Source organism: Littorina saxatilis, linkage group LG2, assembly GCF_037325665.1.
Source record: "Littorina saxatilis isolate snail1 linkage group LG2, US_GU_Lsax_2.0, whole genome shotgun sequence".
Taxonomy (NCBI): domain Eukaryota; kingdom Metazoa; phylum Mollusca; class Gastropoda; order Littorinimorpha; family Littorinidae; genus Littorina; species Littorina saxatilis.
Window position 1 is genome coordinate 23,383,306 of NC_090246.1, and position 26,338 is coordinate 23,409,643.

Here is a 26,338-nt window from a genome sequence, read left to right on the forward strand (position 1 = left end):
TACGACATGCACCAGTGTACATTTTTGCGAAGAAAATCACATGGAAGCTACTGTTTTAATGGAACCATTAAATCAACTTTAACATGTCGTTTCCACTTCATATTTTTGTAGCATATTTAATTTGTTCATCGCATTTATTATTAGAAAGTGGCGCTCTCTGGTGGCAAAGCTCCGAACCATTGTGCGGAAGTGGATGGAAAATGAGGCAAAATGCAAATCTACTTCCGATAATGAATAATGATCCAACAACTTATAACGATGTTTATGTTTAAATGTAAGTACATGAGACTTTAGGCATGAATAAGCATGTTTTTTTTTCTTCTTTGACCATGTGGATCATCACTATTTCTTCTTTGTGTTCAGACTTAGCAGACGAGCAGTGATTGTCTCTCTGCCAAAAATGTTGTCTGCTAAATCTGTAGGTCTACAGACAAAAATGGTGCCATGAACTGACATTGTTTTGTGCGGCTTGTGTCGTGAACGCCACGCGTATCAGCCGGTCGTCTGTCACACAACCAGATCGGTTCTTGATAGAAGCAGACTTCTAGCGTGTGAGAAAGCAAATATGCTGCGAGGTTTTTGAAGCAGTTTTGGTCAGAATCAACATGGCACTGTTGCAGACGACATAACTCGGCATTCACCGATTCTTTTATCTTCTTCATGCAGTGCGTTTGGGTTCATTGGCCAAGACCTGTGCATGTTCACATCAGTAGCACGGACAGGGCGATACGGCATTAATTAGAAAGTTTTGTTTGGAAACAGAGATATGTTTGAGAACTATCTGTAATTTGTTATTATATATTACGCTCAGTCAAGAATGAAGAAGGATTCTTTGCACTTGCAGTGCTTGCATGGGTTGCTGAAACTGGCCTTCCGAAATTCTTCCTCATGCTCTTTACAGGGGCAGTTAGCATTTCCTTCCCCCTTTCTGATTGTTTTAAACAATGCGTGTTAGTTAATAAGTTGACGTGCATGCAATGACTAAATACAGTATGATTTCAGCCTATTGTTTTTTAAGATGAATACGGAAGAAGGGATCTTGCTAGCTGTAAAAAATAACACGTCGGCAACCCCTGTGATGCAGCCTTTTTTTCATCTTCAGACCTGCCTACCCTTACAATTTGGGCGCAATTTACTACGATCGTTAACCCAAACTACGCCACCACGCTTTCCACAATGGAACTACGATTTTTAAGAAACCAAAAGTACGATTTTTCGCATCTCATTTCGATGTAAATCCGATCTGTATTGTTGCTCTCGCAGAGCTTGCGTGTGCACCTGCGCGAGATCGTTTGGGCATAATCCAGTCATTTCTGGTCTGTTCAGCCACATACAAGATAGACGCCGCCATTCGCATTACAATGAATTAGCTACGTGTGGAAAATCTGAGTCCCCATGAGACGGACGAGTCTGATGAGGAAGCTGGTTACAGTGGTGGTAAAAGGATTGCTGTGAGAAAGAAGAAAGCCATTCAACAGAAATACAAAGGCAGCTAAATGGAATCGTGGCCATGCCTAAGACCTTTATCAAAAGGACCAAAGCACGTCTTGTGTTCCCTTTGCCACAGTGACTTTTCGTGTGCACACATTGGAAATTATGACTGTGCATAGCACATCGGGACAAATTATCACAAGGATGCAGTAAAGAGAGTTCATGGAAACCAAAAGACAAAAGACGTTCGAATTACCTGTTTCTTTATCAGGAAGTCAGAGTCGAGTGATACAGTAACAAAACTGGAGGGAGAAATTGTCCGAGCAGAAGTGACACTGACAATGTGCGAAATCATTGCTGAATGGAATCTTGATTACACTTTCTTCCACCAGATTACTCTTTTTGGCTTGGCTCATTACACCTTGTAATTTTGGGGGTAGGCAGAACTGCATCTTTTTACATTTTGTCAAGTTTTGACTAAATGTTTTAACATATACGGGGAATCGAGACGAGGATGGTGGTGTATGTGTGGGTGTGTAGAGCGATTCAGAGAAAAGTACTGGACTGATTTTCATGAAACTTCACATGAGAGTTCCTGGGTGTAATATCCCCACACGTTTTTTTCTTTTTTTGGATAAATGTCTTTGATGACGTCATATCGGCTTTTTGTTAAAGTTGAGGCAGCGCTGTCACGCCCTCATTTTTCAATCAGACAAAGTCCGGACTATGGGATTGTATTTCAGCTTGGCAGCGTAAAAATTGGTTAATTAGTTTGCTCATTAAAGTTGTCATTAAAATCGAATTTTCACTAACAGATTTAAAAATGATTGCATCGTATTCCTAAATTTCTCCTGAATTTAAAAATATGTACATATGTCATGTTTAGTCTAAAAATCAGCTCAGAATTACAGAAAATAGGTTAAGTAAGTACTGCATTCGCACGCTACGCGGAGACAAGCGTGAACCGTCTCGGTCTTTGGATGGGGGTTACAGGTTAGTCGAGACTATCTTAATATAGTCTTGGCGATGACTGTTTTTTGGTGTTAATCAGTTACTTTGATGCCGACAGCTTGACTAAATGTTTTTATATCGCTTCACGCGACTTGTTTTATTTTAAGCATGATACATGTTCTAATGAATTGGGTAGATGTTTTGATGCTTTTCGTTGAGGATGGTTTTGACATACTGACACTGTCACTGAATCATCTCAAAACTAAGTTCTTAGACACTATAACATAATAGGAGGTGCCAGAAAACATCTGATGAAGAACTGTTTCTTTTCATTGTAAAAAAGTTGAAGGCATGCTTATCTTTTTGATTTTTGAAGAGTGTTAAATGGTGAAGTTTCTCAAGAAGTTGTAATTATTTATCTCATCACTTAATTCTAAATGTTGAGAAAAATTGATCTTTAAAGGCATAATATAAAAAACATAAACTAATCATCAGAGAATGTCAGTGACTAATTTTAACACATTCACAAACACACACATGCACACACACATGCACACACTTGCAATAATGAACTCAAACAGCAGGAAGTGAAAGGACCCTTGTTATCAGTAGAATTATGTTCTGACATACTTAAACTTCTGTTTGCTTCTCATCATTGTAGAAAAAGATAAAGGAAAAGAGCAAGAGAAAAAATAACAACAAGCAAGAAAAACATTTAACACAACAATGAAATGAATGCCCAGTTAACCGAAAGGATTTACAATTATTTGCCAGTTGAAAAAATTAGACCACTGAACAAGAGATCTTCACAGGGGGCAAAAGTTGATGGTGTCAGAATAAATTGAAAATTGCCTATCTATGTCTATCATGGATGGTGCCCTTTCTTTCTTTATTTGGTGTTTAACGTCGTTTTCAACCGTTCAAGGTTATATCGCGACGGGGAAAGGGGGGGGGGGGGGGGGAATGGGATAGAGCCACTTGTTTATTGTTTCTTGTTCACAAAAGCACTAATCAAAAAATTGCTCCAGGGGCTTGCAACATAGTACAATATATTACCTTACTGGGAGAATGCAAGGTTCTGGTACAAAGGACTTAACATTTCTTACATACTGCTTGACTAAAAATCTTTACAAACATTGACTACATTCTATACAAGAAACACTTAACAAGGGTAAAAGGAGAAACAGAATCCGTTAGTCGCCTCTTACGACATGCTGGGGAGCATGGGGTAAATTCTTCCCCCTAACCCGCGGGGGGTGATGGTGCCCTACATTAACTTTTTGTTGAAGTGCAACAGAAGGTCGAATTTGTGAGAGCTAGTGTTGCATCCAGTACTTTAATTATTAGATTCTGTGTGACAGCTGCTGTAATGACAATACAGTTAGACCTGCCTATGAGGAACACCTGAGGGACCGACCAAAGGTGGTCGTTAAGGACATGCAGGTGGAATACTATGAATAGGTGGCAGACCTGTTTACCCTTACGATTTTGGCGTAATTTATTACGATTTTCTGCAAAAAATACGCCATTCCGCTATCCGTGTCAAGACTACGATTTTCATAAATGATAAAAATGTTTCAAAAAATATCTATATATATCTATATATATATACGACTTGTGTCTGTCTGTGTGTGTGTGTGTGTGTGTGTGTTCGCGATGCACGGCCAAAGTTCTCGATGGATCTGCTTCAAATTTGGTGGGCATATTCAGGTACACCCCGGACACAATCTGGTCGATGAACATTTTCAACACGTGCTCTCAGCGCGCAGCGCTGAACCGATTTTGGTTTTTCTGTTCATCCATTTCCAGTAACTCTTCCTTATCTTCTCTAGTGTTTTGCACGTTTATCTCCCTTCCTTCGTGTGGCGCCCGGTAGCTCAGTTGGTAGAGCACTGGACTTGTGATCGAAAGGTCGCAGGTTCGAATTCGGGCCGGGACGGACACGGGTCAACTTTATGTGCAGACCCAGAGACGGAAGCCATGTCCCACCCCCGTGTCATCACAATGGCACGTAAAAGACCTTCGTCATTCTGCCATAAGTGCAGGTGGCTGAATACACCTAAACACGCAGACACCTGGGTAGCGCGACTCCGTTGCTGCTAGCTTTCCACTGGGAGGAAGCGACCCGAATTTCCCAGCGATGGGACAATAAAGTAATGAAAATGAAAATATTCCCATTACTATTTTTAGAAGGTCACTGTCCACAACGCTCAATCCATATTCCCGTTACTATTTTTAGAAGGTCACTGTCCACAACGCTCCTTATCTTCTCCAGTGTTTTGCGCGTTGATCTCCCTTCCTCCGGCTACCCGGCGAAACGGGTATTCATCTAGTATGTATATATATATATATTTTTTATTAATTCACATGTTTGGCATTGTTTTTTTCAATGGCAAAATGGGGTGAAAAAGCACAGGACTGACCAGAGATCATGTCTGTCTGATGAGACGCTGGAGAGCCTTCTAGTGGTGAAGTCTCGCCCTCACTCATTCGGCAAGCGCAAGTACAGTAGAGAAGCGCTTGACACACTGAAAAAGGCCTACTACGAGCAAAAGAAAAAGAATCAGTGATGCATGTGCTTTTGATGTGATCTTCTTTGAAATTATGATGACTACAAAAACTGACTGATGTGTTTTGTTTGTGAATGATGGATATATATATGTGCATAATTGCGTTTCGCAGACACAGTTGTCATGTGCGTTGTAATTGGCGACGAATGCTGGATGATTACTATTTTTGTGTCAGTATTACTATTTTTGGGGCTGAGCATTACTCCAAAACACTTATGGGGGTAAACAGGTCTGAGGTGGTTTTTTAAATGTAGAAGTATTCATTGAGGATCTTTTTTGGTGGTTGTAATGGGCAGGTGGTCGTTATCAAGAGTTCAAGGTTGTCAAGGCAGGTTCGACTGTGCCTCAGGATAGGTAGAGACATTCAAACTGTTGTTTTTGCAGTAAAATAACTGACTTTTATTTCATACAAACAACTTTAACCAGCACAAAACTAGCCTACTTGACTATTGTAAAAACAATGAGACAAACTGCTTCTAAGAATGGAACAATATAAGAGAATGTCTGCAAAAGTGCATGAGTTTAATAGTATTATGTAACACATGGTATGTTTGATGTGAGGTGACACAGTTCGGCAGATTATGTCAGCTTTTACTCCAGTTTAATTACTCTCTGCCATAAATTCTTCATGTCGGGAGTGAGCCCAGTACACCTTTTGAACCAATGGCAGTTTATATGTTACAGCAGAAAGAAATATTCCTCAGTTAACAAATCCTGAAGTTCTATAATAATGCTGAACTAGAATGCTGGCAAGATCGTCTCAGAATCAAAAGTAAACAAGATGTAAGTTTAACATGTCCAAAGTTCATATCCAGTAACCAAATCTTTCCGCATTTGATATTCTGCCAAGCATTCAAGGTAACAACATTCACACAACATTGAAGAAAGTTTCATCTTTTTGAAATATTTGGTTATGAAAAAATATAACAAATTGACAGAAGTGAAACCATGTTAATGTTTAAGAATTCACACATGCAAGGTCAAAAAACCATTTATTTTATTAACAAGCTAATACACTCCAACTTGGTGGTCTACTTGTTGCACTTGAAGAAAAACATTTATTTTGTTTTATTAACAAGCTAATAAACTCCAACTTGGTGGTCTACTTGCTGCACTTGAAGAAAAACATTTATTTTATTTTATTAACAAGCTAATACACTCCAACTTGGTGGTCTACTTGCTGCACTTGGAAGAAAAACATTTATTTTATTTTATTAACAAGCTAATAAACTCCAACTTGGTGGTCTATTTGCTGCACTTGAAGAAAAACTTTTATTTTATTAACAAGCTAATAAACTCCAACTTGGTGGTCTACTTGCTGCACTTGGAAGAAAAACATTTATTTTATTTTATTAACAAGCTAATAAACTCCAACTTGGTGGTCTATTTGCTGCACTTGAAGAAAACCATTTGTTTTATTTTATTAACAAGCTAATACACTCCAACTTGGTGGTCTACTTGCTGCACTTGAAGAAAAACATTTGGGCAAGAAAGCATACCAGAATAACAAATTAAGTTCCTCCTTGGCATTTTCAATTTACAAACTAAAAAGCGGGACAGTTTAGGATGCATGGTAATTTTTTTGGTTAAAATTCAAGTGGACATATATCTGTTTGCAAATAAGGACAGATGGGCTGAATGTTCTTGTTCATACTGTGATAAAATTCAAAAGGATAAGACAAAATATACAAGAATCACAAAGTGCTTCTTCAGAGTGTTCAATTTACATGGGATGTTTTGGTTGCTGGCAAAGTAAAGTTATCGACAAGGACAAGAAGAAAACCAACCCACTACAGTACCAGAACAGCAAAGTGCTTCCTTGGGTATTAGGCCCACACAGAAAAATGTTGGTTTAGGGTAACCCAACCAACCTTATTTTTTCCCGCCAACCCTAAAACTTTTTTCATTTCTCAAAAAAACTAAAAAACTTTTGTTACATTTTGCGAACCATACCGAGACTAAGGGAAGTAACCTCCTTCGAACTCGACTCAATTAAAAAATTTAAAAAAGCCTACCTACCGACCCTATTTATTTTGGTCATGTTACCCTAAACCAACATACTTTTTGGGGGGCCTTATCAATTTTTGGTGTTTGCAGAACACAGAGGACAAAAAATAGCACTTTCAGAACAGCAAAGTGCTTCCTTGGTAATTATCAATTTACATGGGATGTTTTTTGGTGTTTGCAGAAAACGGAGGCCATGAGTCTCATGAGAAAGATGCTGTCCCGGGGTGGGCAGTCGGAGGAGAGTCATCAGGGTCAGGGAGCCAGTGCCGACACCACGCTGGGACTGATGCATCTGAGGAAACTGTTTGCCGAGTTCCGGCACCCTACCACCAAGGTGTCGCAGAAAGACCAGGAGGACAAACTGTACAACATGCTGCCCCTCTTCTGCAAGGTACCGCACTGTCTTTGTTTGTTTGGTTTGTTGGTTGGTTGTAGCAAAGTTTGGCACGCTGATTCGGCTATCCAAAGGGGTGCAAGGACTGTCTTGTTCAGCCATGTCTCATTGTGTGAGCAGAGTGGCAGGGCTGTTTTCCAAATAAGATGATGTACATTGATTGTCGTCAACATTATTGGTTCTTTGCATGTGTAAGTGTGTGTGTCTGCTGGTGTGTGTGTGTACATCTGCTTGTGTGTGTGTTTGTGCATCTGTTGGTATGTGTGTGTCTGCTGGTGTGTGTGCATCTGCTGGTGTGTGTGTCTTTTTGTATGTTTAAGTGAATGTGTGTATGTGTTGTAAGCAGGCATGCATGATTATTAAGAGAGATGCACTAGCAGGGTTCAACACTAGCGGGGGCGGGGGGGCGGAACGCCCCAGAGTTTTGTGTTCCGCCCCAAATATTGCCGAAGCTTGGGGCCCACTCCGCCCCAGGATAAATTCCAACAATGATAAACCGAAAATTCTAATGCCAGAGCCAATCACTAAAAATCGCCAGTCAAAGTCGTCACTGAAATTTGCGTTACGATCAATGCCGCAGTCAAGAAAAAAAAACATTGAAATCGTCGAAGGACAATGCCGCAAGGGAAATAACTCCCAGATTGCGCTCTTTAGCGTGAGAGATAAGTATCGCCTTCAAATGCCAAACGCAAAATGTGGCGACACATCCCTGGTGTAAAAAGACATGGAAATGAAGATGAAGAACAGGGTGGAGAGAAACGAAAAAAGGAGACCGATGCAGCCAAAAGCGCAAAGCGCTGTCGTAATTTCAGTGTCAAATGTCAAATGGTTGAAAGCATTTCCCTGGCTTCAGTACGATGAAGAAAAACGGACAATGCATTGCCGCACGTGAATACTGAGAGTGGGCCCCAGATTTTTGTTTTCCGCCCCAGCAATTTCATCTCTGGGGCCAGTGTGGCCCTAGGCCAAATAAGTTAGTGTCGACCCCTGACTAGTGTACACATTTGAAAACACGAGCTTACATACATGTAGATTGTTTTCTGTCAGTCACTAATTGATTGTTTAAACATTGTAGGTGTTTGAAAATGCCCCCTCATCGGACATGACAGAGAAGTGGGGCGACATACTACAGTTCTGCAGCCATGTGTCTAAGCTGATGGTCACTGAGATCAGACGACGAGCTTCAAATCAATCTACAGGTATACTTGCACTTCTTCATTGCACAAACACTTTTGAATCAAATCATCAAATGCAAATTCTTCAGAAAGTGTCTGTGTTCCAGAATCTGCATGCCTAAGCAAATATGGCTATGTTTTATTTTGTTTGTCAAATTGGAATGAAGAGTGACATATTGTGCACGAAAGTTTAGGTACAGTGGAACCTGTCTGTGACGACTACCCAAGGGACCAACCAAAAGTGGTCTTTATAGACGGGTAGTTGTTATGAAAAGGTGAATAATAGAGAGAAAAAGCCTGTCGGGACCATTTGGGGTGGTCGTTTTGGACAGGTGGTTGTTCTCAAGAGGTGGTGGCTAGAGCAGGTTCGACTGTATATATCACACTTTTCTGTACTTTACATAGGTATGAAATTTCGCTTTGGGTTGCATTCTCATGGTTTCACAGGAAGCACTGTGTAAACCAAACAGCGCTAGTCATTCTAATAGTCCTGGATATGTTATTGTTTTAACAGAGGCGGCGAGTCGCGCCATTGTGGAACTGCTAGAGGTGGAATCAGGCGTGGACAATGGAAATGGCTGGCTGCTTCTGGGCACCATCAACCTCCTGTCCCTGGGCGGTCAAGCGTTGATTGACTGCATGACAGCCGCTTCCCTCCCTTCCACGCTGGTCAAGTGCCTGTATCTCTTATTTGATCTGCCCCCTGTGGAGGATGGAGAGATTCTGGCGCCAGGGTGCCAGTTCAAGCCCAACGAACGGAGGATACTGCTGCAGAAAGTCTTCGTGCAGGTCTGTTGTCTCTGTTCTATTTTCTTGTCTGTGACAAGAAAGTCATTCGTCTGCTTTATTGATAAAATGCTCTTCATTTGCAAAAGGTCCCTGAAGTTTCATTTTGATCCCTTCCTGTACAGATTGAAGACAATGAATAATCATAGTGCATGTATTGGAATCTGCTTATAGTTGATAGAGGTTAAAGTAAAGTGTACTGTCATAGTGAGCAACTTTGGCATTTCCATTTTTTTGGCGTTATATCAGGAGAGTCCACAGTATGTTAGGGTTTCTTATGAAAAAAAGTCAACCTGCTCGTCGGAAAATTCTACATGGAAAATGACTAGTCTCTTCACATTACAGGTGCTGGTACGCCTGTGCAACTACGTCTCCCCAGCAGAGGAGCTGGCCCGTAAAGATGACCTCAGTCTGCTGTTCAGCGCCATAACCAGCTGGTGTGTTCCACACAATGTTCCCTGGAGACAGTCAGCAGGCGAGGTCCTTGTCACGCTATCCCGTCACGGTCTGGCGCCCAGCGTCGTCAAGTACATACACGGTCAGTGTGTATTCTGTGATGCTTGCGTTTTGATATGTTCAGTGATATGTGTGTGGCATTTTGGAGATGGTTGTGTTTTATTTTGGGGGACCTTGCTGTTCAGAATTTCAGCAGACTTACATGTGCTGGTTTCTTGCGAAAATGATTGCAGCAGTTGGTAAATTTATTTAAGATAATAAGTATGGCATGTTGATGTGTAAATGTTTGTGTGTGTGTGTGTGCTTGCGATATTTGAAAAATGTTTATGCTTAATTTTTTAGATTTATGAGTGTAGTTGTATATTGTTTTCTTTTGCTCCTTTTAAACATTTCTTCTTTTGAAATCCATCCTTATGCGTGTAATGTTTTATTATTCTCAAATCAGATAAGGGCTGCGTGCGACGGTGTGTGGAGAACATGCAGCGAGCACAGGATCTGTCTCCGCTTGAGATGGTGGAGATGTTTGTCACAGTCTTCTGTTTCCTGAAGGACTCGAGCGAGGTGTCGCAGACACTACTGGACGACTTCAAGGCCTGCCAAGGTTACAATTATCTGGCCGACTTCCTCCTCAGGTATGTTTCATGCAGCGAGGCCTTATGTTTATGCTTTACTGAAACATATCATTTGTTGATTTTAGTTGTTGTGTTGATAGTCCTCTGCTTCTGTCAACTTGTTTGATTGACTAAGCTTTTACCAATGCAGCAACAGAACAATAACTTCGACAGATTATTTTGCCTGTCTCCGGCTGGTTTTATGTCTCACTCTATATGTTAAGCTTTAGGTTAGCTTGGTTATTGTGAAATTTGAACAGCTTTGTGCTTTTTTTTCTGTCATGGAACTTATTTTTTAGTTCTGTGTTTAATTTTCATGTATAAGGAAGACTAAGCTTGCTTGCTAAACTGGGGGCCCGGTAGCTCAGTTGGTAGAGCACTGGACTTGTGATCGGAAGGTCGCAGGTTCGAATTCGGGCCGGGACGGACACGGGTCAACTTTATGTGCAGACCCAGAGACGGAAGCCATGTCCCACCCCCGTGTCATCACAATGGCACGTAAAAGACCTTGGTCATTCTGCCATAAGTGCAGGTGGCTGAATACACCTAAACACGCAGACACCTGGGTAGCGCGACTCCGTTGCTGCTAGCTTTCCACTGGGAGGAAGCGACCTGAATTTCCCAGCGATGGGACAATAAAGTAATGAAAATGAAAATGAAATGAAATAATCTTAAGACAATATTTTCCAATGTTTAGCCAATCCAGAGTAGAATTTACCCATATGATCCTATGATAATATATACAGGATATATTTACTTAAAAAAATATAACTAACCACGACAATTATAATGTTACTATCTCTTCAGACTGGAGAAGGAGGAAAGTGAAGAGTCAGTGCAAGCTCTACGCAATCTAGTCCTACTGGTGGGGTCCCTGACAACCTGTGGCTTCACCGAGCTGCTTCCCACCACCTCAAACTCAGGCTCCCTCTTTCACCTCCCTGGCTTTGTTGTACCGCAGCCCACAGGCAAAGGTAGGCATGGACTGCTAAGTCGATATCTAGAGTTAGGCCTGCGTTCGTGTGTGACATTATACTGAAAAATGATCAGAATGTTACGTCTTCTTTCAGTATTGATGTATCACTTGATCACGGCTGATTTTAAAGTGTGATGATTATTGTCGTTCGTTTTTGAATTTATTTGTTTGTGTGTTTTTATTTGTTTGTTTGTTGTTGTTGTTTTGCATTTGGCAGTGTTTTTTCTCGGGTCTTGCGTAACCTGTTTTGGACTGGAGCTGATAGAACAGACGAATGTTATAACAATTGTGATTTTAGAACTCTTTACTTCAGATTTTTTTTACTAGCTTAGTCTTGTTTTCTTCTGTATGTTTCTAATGTCTTTCTTTCATTCTAATACATTATTTTGCTTTTTGCTTATGTCTACCCCCCGCGGGTTAGGGGGAGTCTCATATTGGTTGGGACGAGAAAGAATTTACCCGATGCTACCCAGCATGTCGTAAGAGGCGACTAACGGTTCTGTTTCTCCTTTTACCCTTGTTAAGTGTTTCTTGTATAGAATATAGTCAATGTTTGTAAAGATTTTAGTCAAGCAGTATGTAAGAAATGTTAAGTCCTTTGTACTGGAAACTTGCATTCTCCCAGTAAGGTCATATATTGTACTACGTTGCAAGCCCCTGGAGCAACTTTTTGATTGTGCTTTTGTGAACAAGAAACAATTAACAAGTGGCTCTATCCCATCTCCCCCCTTTCCCCTATCCCATCTCCCCCCTTTCCCTGTCGCGATATAACCTTGAATGGTTGAAAACGACGTTAAACACCAAATAAAGAAAAAAAGATGCTTATGTCTGACTTCTAAGTTGGACCAGATATATTATTTTCTGTTGTTTTCTCTTTCAGGTGTTAGTGTGCGGAATATACAAGCTTTCCATGTGTTACAGTCAGTATTCATCAAGGTACATCTTGTTTTGCTTTCCTTTGATTATTTCCAAATCAGGTTTAAGAAGACTAAAACTTGGATTGTTAGGTCAATTGGTCTGAGTTTATTATGTTACAAGCGTGGGGAAATGGAGAGAAAAAATAGAGGTAAGGAAAATAAGATGTGGACCAAAGGTAAACAGTATAATGAAGGGTTGCACTATGTCATATCTTTATGTTTTCACTGAGGAAGTAACTACTGTGCTTGGTGAACCTTCCATGCTTAAAATACTTTAGCAAAACCTGTATTGCCTTGGCTCTGCTTTTTACAATTTGTAATGTAATATGGCACTTATTTCAAGATTATGCGTTCGGAACTTCTGTTCCGCTTTTGACTTGCTTGTTTTGCTTTATGCACCACAGCTCACCGTAGAATAATTGTAAAATATCTTTTAATTTCTACCGTTCACAGGCAGAGACAGCTCAACTTTGCAGCACAATACTGGACGTCCTGAGCAGTATATACCACCAGGACCCTGCCAACTACTTCATCCTAGAATCTCAGAATACTCTCTCACAGTTTGCAGAGAAGATCTTTCTCAAACAACTAGAAATTCAGGTAAGGATCCGTCTTTTTCTTCTTCTTTATTCATTGGCTGAAACTCCCACGTCTTTTACGTGTATGACCGTTTTTACCCTGCCATTTAGGCAGCCATATGTTGCTTTTGGGGGAAGCATGCTGGGTATTTTTTTTGTTTTTGTAACCCTCTGAACTCTGACATGGATTACAGAATCTTTTCTGTGCGCATTTCGTCTTGTGCTTGTGTGTGTACACACGAAAGGGGACCAGGCACTAGTGTGTCTGCACAAAAGTTGACCTGGGAGATCGGAAAAATCTCAACCTTTAATCCGGCATTTGAACCCACGACCTTCTGCTTAGGAGGCCGGCGTCTTATCCACTATGCCATTGCTCCCGTCAATAAGGACCAGTGTTTTATGCTTGTTAATGTAGGTATGTTGCATGTCTTCTTTGTAAGTCAAAGCAACATGTGATTCTTGATTTCATTTTATTGGGATGGTTAATGTAGTGCGCATTGAAAAAAAAAATGCATTCAGCAATGTTGTTCCCAGGCCTCGGTCTTTGGTCATTTACGCATACTTTTTTGATCTTACGCATTGTTGTGTCCCCAGGCTGATCGAATGTCTGGTAGCTGTGACTAGTGGGATGTCTTCTGACACAACATGTTTTTATGCAGGGATCGCGTTTACGCAAGATTTTTGCGTATTTGACGCATTTTAAAAGTCGCTGACGCGTTTTTTTCGCCGCGCCGCGTAAGCCATACGCAAAAATATTGTAACTTTTTCTTGTCTTCACGCAGCGCTTTTGCTCTGACTTAATAATCACCCGATCCTGAAACTGACTATAGGGCTCGAGAAGTGACGACACACATGAAATCTGCGCGTCAAAACTAAAGTCCGTTTCTTTTTGCATCGAAGTATCGCAAACGAACGTAACGAGGGTATTACCAGATAATGTCTTGTCGGATAATGAAACAGACATTAGCTGCTCTCCCATCTCGCGCTTCCAAAAGGCGGAAAGTGTGTCTAGTCGTATTAGAGCGGGAAACAAACTCGCAAGGCCCGAAGGTTGGAGACAGCAGGGGTGTTATTCGACAGGCGTGCGCGGAGTTCGACGGGAAAACTCGCCGTATTTAGGTAAGGAGTGTCTTTAAGTCTTTCGTGCGTGTTTTGTTTGTGTCTGTATGTGTTTTCGTAGTACGCAAAAATATTGGTCCGTGACGCGTTTTTTTCGTTTCGTTGCATATGACTTACGCGTTTTTTAAAAAGCTAGCGCGATCCCTGTTTATTGCTAGGAAATTTTGACCCAAAGATATTTTGAATCCAGGTCCAACTGGTCTATTGTCCTCTGTGTCTGGGAACAACACTGATTCAGGTGTTTCACTATGTCTTCCATTTTCCAAGGAACTTCCATGATTTCTTTTCAGAACAAGTTCTTTGAGCTGCTGGACTTTGTTGTGACCAACCTGAACTTTGTGCCATGCAAGGAGCTGATCAGCCTCAGCATACTCGTCAAAACTCAGCAGTAAGTACACTGAGACATTACCACTGTGTAAGAAAACAGTCATGGGGTTGCCTGTTGACATCTCTCTAATTTGATATAAGCAGCATGCTAACTTTGTAAAAAAAAAAAGGGGGGGGGGGGGCATCAGATTCACAAAAAGATCACAGATTCATGCACAAAATCAACCAGTTGCCAAATTGTTTAAATTAATTATCCACAGCTTTAGTCCTCATGATTATTAACTTCAGAAATGTGCACGGGAAGTCGATCATATTTGTATGCGATAATGGACAGAAGTGAAATACTGCACCAGAAAAGATAATCAGATAAAGAAAAAGAGATGCAAAAACCTGCGTTGTTGAATTTTCCAACCTCAAATCGTTCTGATCAAACCAGGACATTACGCATTCTTGAAATTTTAATCTGATTTTGAGAACAGCCAGTATTCTTTCTTTTTCATTTCCCCATGTAATCCGTGTTAATTTTCAGCTCCCTGACTAACACGATCCTGTGCATGAAGACACTGCTGAGGATTCTGCGCTATCACAGCGTGTACCGTGATGTGTTCCGAGAGGTTGGGATTCTGGAGGTCATGGTGACCTGCCTGCACCGCTACGCAGCTCACCTCAAGGAGATACACACACCTTCACCTGACTCAGGTATGCCTGAATGTTTTTTGTAAAGATGGTGTCTCAGACTGTAACGTGATTGAGTGTCAATGCGAGGAAAGTTTGCATGCCAACAGCTGACCATATTTTCCAAGTTTACCACACGTGTAAGGAATAATACTACATCTTTTGGCAAACAGCAACTAGGAGATTTTGGTGGAAGATAATTTGAACCTATCACCCCAAAAACACGCTGCTGCGTCACCTACTTCCCAGCCCTCCAGCTTCACATGTCCTGACTGCAGCAGAGAGTGCCTTTCGAGGATCGGGCTCTTCAGTCACAGAAGACATTAAGCACATCCACAGATTGACACGGGGCGCATCAAGCATCGTCTCACGAGACTACGCTATGCCAATGATCACTCCTGTTTGCAGTGTGGCTAAGGGTTCTGTGATGTAGAAACACTAGGAAAGGAAAAGGTTTGCAGAATTTCTTTGTTTTGTGTGTTGCAGAGAACAAGCTTGAGCTGTCTGAGGATCAGCAGGAATTGGGTCACCTGGTCATGGAGGCTCTGTCAGTTCTGCTGACTGGAAACAACGCTAATGCAAGTGAGTGATTGGTGTTCATCAGGTTTCATTCTCTTTAAAAAATGGTTCTGGACAGAGTTACTCTAATTGTGCACCAAATTAGCAAATCCAAAAAAGAAGCGATAAAAGTACACACACAATGGCACAGACACACACATGCTTACATGCATGTATGTGTTATTGCCCATACACACACACACACACACACACACACACACACACACACATGCACAAACGCACGCACGCATTCATGCACGCACGCACACACCCTCGCTCACTCTTAATGACACATATTAACTTTGAAAGTAATGAACTGTAACACAGTTTTTTGCAAATCACACTGTTGGTGTATCTTTCAGAAGCCAGCACATCTGAGGAGCGAGAAGAAAAAGAAGCCAGTACAAAACTGTTCTCACTAGTCACATTCCAACAAGAGAGAAGAGCCCTTTTATCTTATCAAACTAAAATCACCTCCTAGTCTTTTTTATCTCAAACAGGTGTGTTCCATCAGTGTGGTGGGGCCAGGTGTGCACACAACATGGTGCCCTACCCAGAGTGTCGCCAGCAAGCGCTGAACATCGTGCAGCAACTGGTGCTGTCCCCTGGTGGTGATGATGACATGGGAACACTGCTGGGTCTCATGCCCACCGCAAACATCACCGATCTGGAGCTGAAGACTCACATTCTGAAGGTTTGTAAATTATTGCAAGATTAGTTTTGGTGTTTCGTTATGAGGTGCCAGTGCTTGGTGTCCATTCAATGTTGTTGTTTGTGTGTGTATTTTTGTGTGTGTATTGGGTATATCTTTTTGTCCTTTGGGAATTCCCTCAAAGAAGTTCGTGCTGCTATCCCTGGGGATAGTGTGAAGCAATAAGAATCACGCTACCAAACTTGTTTCTTTTTTGTGTCCATGCGTGTATGCGTGTTTCCCAAGCCCTGACACCATTGCAGCGAGCTTGGGATCTTTATTGTGCGCTTGCGTACACACGGGCGTGTTCGGACACCAAGGAGTCGGCACAAAGTTGATTTTAGGAAATGAATCCCTCGCCAAAGGTAATTGTTTTTAACTTGATATGTCTTGTTCTTTTCAGTCTTTACTGAACGTGCTGCGAGAGAGCCACCGCACACGAACAGTGTTCCGCAAAGTGGGGGGCTTTGTCTACGTCATGTCGGTGTTGGTTTCCATGGAGGGAAGTCTGGATGATCCTCCCAAGTCTCCTTGGAATAAGGGTGAGAGGGTAGCTTGGAACATTTTTAACTTTCAAGAACAGACCGTGGCAATCTCCCGGAAAAGCCCCATGTGAGGTTCAACTTTACACTCACTGAATCTCAAAATGTTCACTCTTCTGTCAGTATGTGATCTATGTCTCTTCCATGGGGCTAATTCGGGAGACAGCCAGGATGATGAAACTCATTAATTTGTGCTAAAATGAGGACATTTTGATAGCTTCGCTCATACTGTTAGTTGTCAGCTGGCTGTGTTTCACTCAGAATGAATTATGTTTACACTGATCTTGAAAGTTCTGACGCATCACTGAAACCTTTCAAGTGGCTGACCAAATGACAAGCTGATTGAGTTTTACAGAATTGATTATTTTTATTTGTTGCTTTTTGTGGGTGAAGGTGGTTTATTTTGTCTTGTTTCTCTTTCTTTTTTGGACAATGAAATTATTAAGCTCACATGCAAGATTTTTGAAGCGTCAAATATTGTATTCTTGTTGCAGTTGGGCGCAGGGATGTGCTGATGATGTTACACACAGTGTTCAGTACCCTGACAGTAGCCATGAGATACGAGCCTGCAAACGCCAAGTTCTTCACCACAGAGGTAAGGGTTAGCATGTAACAGACAAATTTCGAAGATAACTCTCTTGGGTTTGTATGGGTTGTGAAAGAGTGAATGCCCTTGCTTTTTACTCAGACAAACATTGAATTATCATGGAACGGGCAATCACTAGCGAGGGTTTGTGTGGGAAACACGTGGACAGGAGCACGTGTGAAGTTATTTGTCAGAGGAAAAGCAAGGGTATTAACTCTTTCACAACCAGTACAAACCCGACAGAGTTATATCCAAAAATCGTCTTTTCAGTGAATACAAATCTGTTGTATTCAACTACAGGGCTTGATTTAGTACACACTGCAAGCATTTGGTGTGTGTGTGTTATTAGCAGGGGTTTGTGGGTGTTGCGTAGCTTGTAGTTGTGCAGTGCTACCAGCGATGTTGCCATTGTCTTTATTATCATCATCGTCGTCATCATCATCAAAAGAGAAAGACAAAAAGAAACAAGTAAAAAAGAATGCAGTATAAAAGCAAATGTTGAAGTGGGTACTCATTAATTCAAAGTATTGGTGTAATTTCATATAAGATAATGTTGCCAACAAAGAGTCATTGTCAATCTTTGGCAGATCCGTTTCAACAGAATGACAAGAAAATACTATGTATCGTCACGATCAGTGAGACAGTTGTTTTAATATTTGCTGTTCTTACTCACACATCACTTACTAAAATGTTAAGTCTAATCGATTAAAAACAGTGCTTTTCATTAAGTTACCTAACCAACTGTTAAAATTATGAATTACAATTTGTTTGCGATCTTTTCTGTCGTAGAGTTGAGGTTGTTTTGTACTGTTTCTTTGGAGTTTCTCTCCATGAGATCTATTGAAAAAAGAACTGTGTGTTTTTATGTGAAGAATAGGTGTTGCCTCTTTGGTAATTTTCACATTTTTTTGTCTGTTGTTTTTGGTTTTTTTGGTCATTGTTGCACAGTCTCTGCTTTTAAATGCAAAAGTCATCATACCAAAAGATACAACTGTGGTTACAAGGATAGCCTAGTTGGCATTCCGGCTTCTAGTAATGTCTTCTAGTAATATTTTTGCTTGCATTTCTTTAAGAAACTCTTAATTTACATCAAAATTTTGTCTGATTTTCAGGTGAGGTATGACAGCCTGACAGAAGCTGTGCGGTTGCTGGGCTGTTTTTCTGGTACTGTGGACATACCTGCGCACTTAGATTTCTTCACACCTGAACCAGACTCGGACTTGCATGAGGCATTCGCTGACCTCTTCTCTCACACCAAAGAGGAAAAGTAAGGCAGCAATAAACACTTAGTGTATTTGTTTAAATAAGGACTTGTGATCATTAGCAATTAAGATGTTTTTTGGGGCATATTCCAGGATTATTCAAAGAAGAGCGAACATTTTGAGATTCACTCAATGAGACGGTGAACCTCATATGGGGCTTAATCGGGATATTGCCACAGTTTTTGTTTGTCTGTTTGGATGCAGTCATGTATTAGTGGACAAGATTTTGCTTTAGTGCAAATTTTCCTCTTTTATGTGCATGTACTTGTGTTGTTCAGACAGCCTCTTTGCTTAAGGGGTAAGAGTATTTGTTGCTCTTGTGGGTAGATGAATAGAGGTCTTCTTAAGCGTCAGGATATGTTGAGGCTTATAGAGATGGTTGTACATATTATTTCTGCTGTCCTAGTTGGTTTTCAGGTCTATATATGGATGTGAAAGTTGTTTTGTTTGCTTTACGTTTCAGGTTGAAGTGTTCACTGCCAGCAAAGCTTGCCTCTGCATGCACCATGTTACGCTACCTGTATGATATGTCCCTGGATGCCTTTGACAGGTAAAATTTTCACTTATCTTTTGAGTACATAGACAGACTCATATTTTGTTGTCACAGTGGTCACCCTCCATTTTAAGACTGCAAAAAGACGGGCGCTGTGGCGTGGTGGTAAGACGTCGGCCTCCAAAGCGGAAGGTCGAGGGTTCGAATCCCGGCCGCGGCCGCCTGGTGGGCAAAGTTTGGAGATTTTTCCGATCTCCCAGGTCAACTTATGTGCAGACCTGCTAGTGGCTTATCCCCCTTCGTGTGTACACGCAAGCACAAGACCAAGTGCGCACGAAAAAGATCCTGTAATCCATGTCAGAGTTCGGTGGGTTATAGAAACACGAAAATACCCAGCATGCTTCCTCCGAAAGCGGCGTATGGCTGCCTAAATGGCGGGGTAAAAACGGTCATACACGTAAAATTCCACTCGTGCAAAAACACGAGTGTACGTGGGAGTTTCAGCCCACGAACGCAGAAGAAGAAGACTGCAAAAATGCGAGAGAATCAAGTCTTAAAAGAGAGAAATACTTAACAGAAGTGTAATTTTATATATGCTATGAACAGAAAGTCTTAAAAAGTAGGGAAGGGGGGAAGTCTTACATTAAGGATCTTGAAAATGGAGTTTTTGGTGGTGTGTGTGCGTGCGAGCGCAGTGCATGTGTGTGAGTGCTTGTGTGTGTTTCTGTGGCTGATTGCTACAGTTGAATCATTCACCTGCCAATTTCTTTCAGACCAAGTCACCTGCGAACAGACTCTCCCTGTCTACGCAAACACATGTCAGAAGAAGGAGGGGCAGGCGGAGACAAGGCAAGCCAGCGTCCCAAGCGAAGCAGCACAGGTAGCATGGGACTGAGTCTCAATGGCCAGCCAGACCCCGTGGTGGTGCATGCAGGAGCCGTTCTCTCCATATTCCATCTCTTGCCAGCTATCGATCATGCAGACAGAAGGGTATGCAAGTTTCAGTGATCTTGCCACATGTTATGTAAACCAGTAATCCCTAAGAAACAAGAAGAATACATACCACACACATAAAAACACCACTTGGTCATTGCAGCCAGTCAAACAAAAGTCTCTCTGTCTCTCTGTATGTAATACTCTTCTTTTTTGTGTTTCTGTGCCATTGTTGTTGTAGTTTTCGCTGTCGTTACTGTTGTTGTTGTTTTGATTGGTTTAAATATTATGCATTTTTAATATCATTTGCCACATTATTCTTTTGCTTCTTAGAGCACATTTTTAAGTTATCTTGTTCTGCTCCATTGTTATATCATAAACTCCTTGGCTTTGTATTATGTAACTGAATAAAATACTAAACCAAACTAAAGTAATAATAACATAACAATATTTTTTATTTTGAGTCACAAAGGAGAACCCCTGTTGTGGTTGTCGCTTTCAACATACGCATGGTCCATACTTTCTGCTGTTGACAGGTGGCCATGGAACTTCAGCTGTTCACAGCCTCCATGCTGAAGACGCTGCTTCGTCCAGAACGCAACCAGCAGATCCTGTGCGACAGCGGAATGCCGCATGAACTGCTGAGTCACACCAGCGCTGCCCTGACAGATGAAACTCACTCCCTGCACCCTCCCCTACAGCACATGTTTGAAAGGCTGGCGTCACAGTCACTGACACCTAGAGATCTGAGGTGAGTGCGAAACTTATCTTTACTCAGCCCATCTTTTCTACCTTGCTTTGCTGAATGAATTTGTGCAAGGTTGTCAGATTTGTTCTTTCGTCTCTGTTTTTCATTGTGTGTAGCCCTTTAGGTTTGGGAATGAAGACTTGCCTTTGCAATGCAAAAGCCAGATGAATTTCAGGTAAAAAGTAGGTCAATATTGAAGAACATGAAAGCTCATTGCCAAAACTCTGAGGCATAACAAGCATGCATTGATTGCTGCTTTATTGCGCAAGTATAGTGTAAAATTCAAACTTGTTATTTCAATTTTGCATTCAAATGTTGAAGGCACCAAGAGAAGGCATAAAAGAAGTACATGTACATGTGAACATAACTTGAAAAAGTTGATCAAGTCTCACTGCTTGTCTGCGTTGACAGAGACTTCCTCCGCCTGGGTTCACCGCTGAGCTGTCGTTCCGTGGAAGAGGAGTACCAAGACCAGAGTTCCCTGCCCTGGCACGACCCCGACATCATCACCTGGTCTGTCGGCATGGAGGAGAAACAGGCCACCATGGAAACGGAGCGCAAGCTGCAGTCCGCCGGCCGCCCAGTGCCGCTGACCCGCGTCAAGTGCCTTGTCTCCATGACGACGCCCAGAGACGCCAGGATGCATGGAGCGTCTGTGACCCCCGCCTTTGTGGAGTTTGACATGGCGGCAGAAGGGTTTGCCTGCTTGTATCTACCCAGCATTGCCCCTCAGGGACCCCCTACGCCTTCTGTGGTTGGAGGTGTGGTTGGCACTTCTGAGCCGGCTGTTATCGGAGGCATAGGCACAGGTGTGTTTAAAACAAGTTTTCCGCATACTGTTTTCTTTTGGTGTTGTGTTCCTACAGATTTTGCTGTTGCGTTGTTTGGAAAGGCTTAGGTCAGGAGAGATGCAAATGCTGTTTCTTGTCTGACTGTTTTATTGTATAGAAAACGGAACGAAGTAGTTTTAGGTATAAAACGATATTCTTTCGCCTTTCACTCTTTGGTAAAGTTATCAAAGCTGCTCTCATACTTTTCATCCCTGTTACATAATTGGTGAGTTTAATTTAAAATGTACCTCAATCTGTGTGTAGCTCGTTTCTTGAGCTCTCAGTTTTCTCTGTTGCCAGAACTGCTTTCAAATGTCCATCTTTGTAACAACACCATTTGTTTCCCTATCACCAGGGGAGAGAGTGTTCCCACCTCAGTCAGGCCTCACTCTGTCCACATGGTTCTGCGTGGACAAGTTCAGCAGCGCTGGGACGGATGGCCATCCCGTGCGGTTGCTGACAGTCGTGCGCAACATTCAAGGTCGCGAGGAGAACTTGATCTGCCTGAGCGTGTTTCTGACTTCACGTGACAGAGCGCTGATAGTTACCACTCAGGAGTCCTACATGCCTGTGTCGGGTCAGTTTTTAATTGATTTCAGATTTGTTCATTCTGAATTGAAGCAGTATGGTAGCTGTGTATCCATGTAATAAACGTGGAAAGTGGTGTGCTTATAGCTTTTCAGAATTGTTTGAATTGCCATTGCTTATCCATTTGACCTTCTGTCATCAGTGAGGTGCTCAGTAAGACTAAGATGCTCAGAAATGTAGAAGTGGTAGTAGCGAAACTTGACCTTTTGACATCAGTGAGACGCTCAGACGTTTAGAAGTGGTAGTAGCAAAGCTGTAACTGGTGGAGCTTGAGGTGAAGAAGGATGATAATGCTTGGCCATGGGAGAGAGCATTCTTCATTAATAATGTTTAATTCATTTTACGCATGCAAAAGGTACAAACTTCTTAGTTGTGTCAGCACTTAGTATGAAGGAAGTTGAAGCTTTGTTAGGTCATTGAACCTGATGTTTCTACACTGTGTGCCTTTGAAGCAAATCTTGCCATCTAGTGTGGACAATTTTTTACATGTACATCATCTGATCGTTTCAGGCAACGGATGTGAGTTTGAGCAAGATCCTGGCCTTAGCGACAACACCGTGAGGTTCTGGTGCCCAGAGCTGACGCAGGAAGGACAGTGGCACCACCTCATGCTCATCTTTCACCGTGCTGGGATCATGAAGAACAGCAGTGTCAGCCTGTTTGTTGATGGCGATCATATGGAGACACAGAAGGTTGGTGCTTGATCTTAGTCCAAATGTTGTGGATGAAGGTTTGGACATGCTTTATGTCTGAGGCTTTAGCGAGGAAACTTGAATGTGAGTTAAGTCTATGTGTTCATTTTGTGTCTCTTCTTCTTCTTCTTCTTCTTCTTTGTTCATGGGCTTAGACTCCCACGTTCACTCATGTTTTTAGCACGAGTGGATTTTTACGTGTATGACCGTTTTTTTACCCCGCCATTCAGGCAGCCATACGCCGATTTCGGGGGAGGCATGCTGGGTATTTTTGTGTTTCTATAACCCACCGAACTCTGACATGGATTACAGGATCTTTTCCGTGCGCACTTGGTCTCGTGCTTGCGTGTACACACGAAGGGGGTTAAGTCACAAGCAGGTCTGCACATAAGTTGACCTGGGAGATCGGAAAAATCTCCACTCTTAACCCACCAGGCGGCAGCGACCGGGATTCGAACTCACGACCTCCCGATTAGGCTTACCACCACGCCACTGCGCCCGTCATTTTGTGTCTCAGGTTTCAAAGTATGCAGTAGGAAACATAACCAAAGTAGTGCCACCAGTTATCTTCTATCAAATACTGAGAATAGGCAACAGATATTGTTTCAGCACTAGCATTTAGAGTCCTGTTCTGTGGTGGTTTGGCAGAGTGGGTGTTTGGTGTCTGATTGAGTGTCCAATTCAAACGAAACTGCCAGAGAAATTATTGCTCAGACTTTATCAGAATGAAAGGAGATTGACTTACAAAGACGATTTTGATTTACGAAAACAACAGGTTTAAAGATAGGAGCATCATGGCGGATTACTGATCAATCAGCAATTTTTTTTTATCGTATTTTTTCTTCTTTCCTGTGCTCTTTTCTGTGGTGATTATGGACAAGATTAACAGCGAGAGTTTTGTGTGCAGAGAGGTGTTTAGTTGAGAACAATGTTATTACTTAGTACATATATTTAAACATAATGGTAATGTTGTTGTGTTTTGTTTGTCTTTATGTTACATGCATCACCACTGCAATTTTTCCATGTGAGATAATAAAGTTAATTTGATTTGATTGTTGACAATGATATTCTAATTATTCACAGCTGCACTACATCTCCCCCAACCTTGGCGGAGGAGGAACCGCCAGCCCCTCGGCCTTCACCTCAGTGTTCGCATACATCGGCTCGCCCCCACAGCTACGGCGCCAGTCTCGTCTCTCGTGGCGACAGGGCCCGCTGTATCTGTTGGAGGACATTGTGGCGTCTGCTGTGGTCACATCCATCTATCGCCTGGGACCTACGTACGTTGGAAGTCTGCAGGCTCCTCTGTCAGGTGAGTGAAACAAAGGGATGAATATAGCAAGTGTATATTTGGCCTTCTTTTCGCCTGAGAAGACATTGCACTGATAGTTTTTTTCAAAGTCCACAGGATCAGCAATCTAAACAACAAAATGTCTCATAAATATACTGCAGCACACATTGCAGCGACAGTCTGCATTGAAATTATCATGGTATGCAATTTGTACTGAAAACATTCCCATGTGAAAAAGAGTGGGTGTTCAATTCTTTGGCTCTTGTTAGCTGCTTGACCTTTTAACATTGATTTGACATATGATTTTTCTGCTGTGATATGATTTGTGAACGTAAAGTTGAAGGCAGAAATCTGGTCATGAAGGAAATGTTTTCAAAACTGTTGCTTGTTGGCAGAGGAGAACGAGCTGTGTGGACCATTCATCACAGAAGAGAAGGTGATGCTGGCAGTGCACGCCCATGCCATGTGCCAGCTGACAGTGGCCAAAGTTCGCAAAGTCTACAACAAGGTCGACAGCAAGTCTATTGCCAAACAGGTCAGTTGGCTTTCTGCGATTCTCCAATTTGCATCAGTCTTGAATAGCAGTATCAGCTGAAGAGACGATAAAAAATAATAACCAGCCAACCAACATGCGCTTCTCAGTCAGTATCTTCTCTCAACTTTTATAACAGCTTTTAAAGAACTTGAAAAAATTTTTTTGGGGGCGATATCACTCACTAACTAATGTTATGCTTGCTTTTCTTTGTGGTCAGCTTGCAATGTCAGCGCACGAGAACGCCACCCCCATTAGGATTCTTCACAACGCTGCGGGTCACCTGGCTGGTCCAGCTCGCAGTCTGGGGGCTGTGCTCATGGGATACCTTGGTCAGTCTTCATCCAATTACCTAAAGGAATACGCTTCATTCTTTCACTGTTGTTTCTTGCATTTTTGTTTGTTTGTCCTGCTGAGTGGAGGAGACCAGTCAATATAACACTTACCTCGACAGTACTATTCTTGCACATTATCTATTATAGGCCGAAAAAATTGGACAAAACGCTGAGTGGGTACAATTATCTCCCATAACCATGCGCCACCGTGGATCCCAAGCACTGTCCGAGTGCTTCCCCCTTACAGGATGTAGGTGGCGCGTCCTCTTTCTTTTTTCGCGCGTGTCAGACCGGCTGTGTTTCTGCTACGCTCCCGGATTATTTTGGACTAAGAGGCTCCTTTTCTGTGTGGACTATCACCTGTTGGATTATTGTGTGTTATTCCACTTCTGGCTTGAGGCTACGTTGTGTTTCCTTCAACTTGTGCCTCCGTTTTTGTGTGGCGGACTCGGCGTGCCTCCCGTCCTACTTCGTGGTGACCGGTCGTCTGCTTCTCGTTTCGCCGCATTCACTTGAGTATTGACCTAAATTTTCTTTGAATTTTGTTAATTCTCGGTCTTTAAGGGTACGTACAGGGCGAGGTAGGATGTCTCGTCCTGTTTTGGGCTCTGGTTCTACGGAACCAGAGTCTGCCGGGGGCAACCCTTCTCCGGGCGCCCAGCGTCATGTTTTACGCACGGAGAAGGGGATCTTTCGGCGCTCCGACTCTCCCTCCCCAAACGCTTTGCGTTTGCGGCGAGGGAGGGCGGAGAAAGCCTGTTTGAGCAAGCTCAATGCGAGCTTGCTCAAACAGGCTGGGCTTGAGCCTGGGACTTCGGGCGGGGCTGCGCCGTCGAAGGTTCGGGGAAGTTCGAGGGGAAAGAAAAAGCTTCTTTCTCCTTCTCCTTCAGTGGAACAGGCTTCCCCCCCTTCGACGCCGTTGTCCGGCCCTCAGTCTCAGGCTTCAGCTCCTCCCGGTTTCAAGCCTGGGGGGAAGGTTTCCTTCTCCCCCCTGGCTCGAATCCGGGGGCAGGTCGATTCCCAACCCTCTTTGGGGGTTGGTGAATCCGATCTAGGGGCTACTGGAGAGACTCAGGTTTTGACAGCCAACGGCCATACCACGTTGAAAACACCGGTTCTCGTCCGACCACCGAAGTTAAGCAACGTCGGGCCCGGTTAGTACTTGGATGGGTGACCGCCTGGGAACACCGGGTGCAGTTGGCATTAAAATCTTTCTTTTTCCGGTGCCTCTCCTGTGCCCTCCTCGGTTTCCACCGCTGTGGAAGCCAGGAGGGACACGGGTCC

The 26,338-nt window shown here is 42.5% G+C and overlaps 1 protein-coding gene and 1 non-coding gene across 3 annotated transcripts in view; both read left to right on the forward strand.

Annotated features, from left to right (window-relative positions):
* Positions 1–153: 153 nt before the first annotated feature.
* Positions 154–26,338, forward strand: part of LOC138958529 (WD repeat and FYVE domain-containing protein 3-like) — a 98,783-nt gene continuing 72,598 nt past the window's right edge. For both annotated transcript variants that reach the window (XM_070329723.1, XM_070329724.1), the window contains exons 1-25: positions 154–274; positions 7,141–7,350; positions 8,429–8,552; positions 9,043–9,317; positions 9,660–9,852; positions 10,216–10,402; positions 11,189–11,355; positions 12,238–12,293; positions 12,728–12,874; positions 14,262–14,359; positions 14,828–14,997; positions 15,460–15,555; positions 16,032–16,225; positions 16,626–16,764; positions 17,259–17,359; positions 18,463–18,617; positions 19,076–19,162; positions 19,879–20,095; positions 20,575–20,789; positions 21,198–21,595; positions 21,972–22,193; positions 22,715–22,896; positions 23,980–24,208; positions 24,583–24,722; positions 24,940–25,051. In XM_070329723.1, the coding sequence (XP_070185824.1) occupies positions 7,153–7,350; positions 8,429–8,552; positions 9,043–9,317; positions 9,660–9,852; positions 10,216–10,402; positions 11,189–11,355; positions 12,238–12,293; positions 12,728–12,874; positions 14,262–14,359; positions 14,828–14,997; positions 15,460–15,555; positions 16,032–16,225; positions 16,626–16,764; positions 17,259–17,359; positions 18,463–18,617; positions 19,076–19,162; positions 19,879–20,095; positions 20,575–20,789; positions 21,198–21,595; positions 21,972–22,193; positions 22,715–22,896; positions 23,980–24,208; positions 24,583–24,722; positions 24,940–25,051 (4,102 nt within the window). In that variant the 5' untranslated portion in view covers positions 154–274; positions 7,141–7,152. The remainder of the gene's footprint in view (positions 275–7,140; positions 7,351–8,428; positions 8,553–9,042; positions 9,318–9,659; positions 9,853–10,215; positions 10,403–11,188; positions 11,356–12,237; positions 12,294–12,727; positions 12,875–14,261; positions 14,360–14,827; positions 14,998–15,459; positions 15,556–16,031; positions 16,226–16,625; positions 16,765–17,258; positions 17,360–18,462; positions 18,618–19,075; positions 19,163–19,878; positions 20,096–20,574; positions 20,790–21,197; positions 21,596–21,971; positions 22,194–22,714; positions 22,897–23,979; positions 24,209–24,582; positions 24,723–24,939; positions 25,052–26,338) is intronic.
* On the forward strand, positions 26,139–26,257 carry LOC138960544 (5S ribosomal RNA). Its single transcript, XR_011454020.1, has one exon. It is a non-coding gene; the product is annotated as a 5S ribosomal RNA (ribosomal RNA).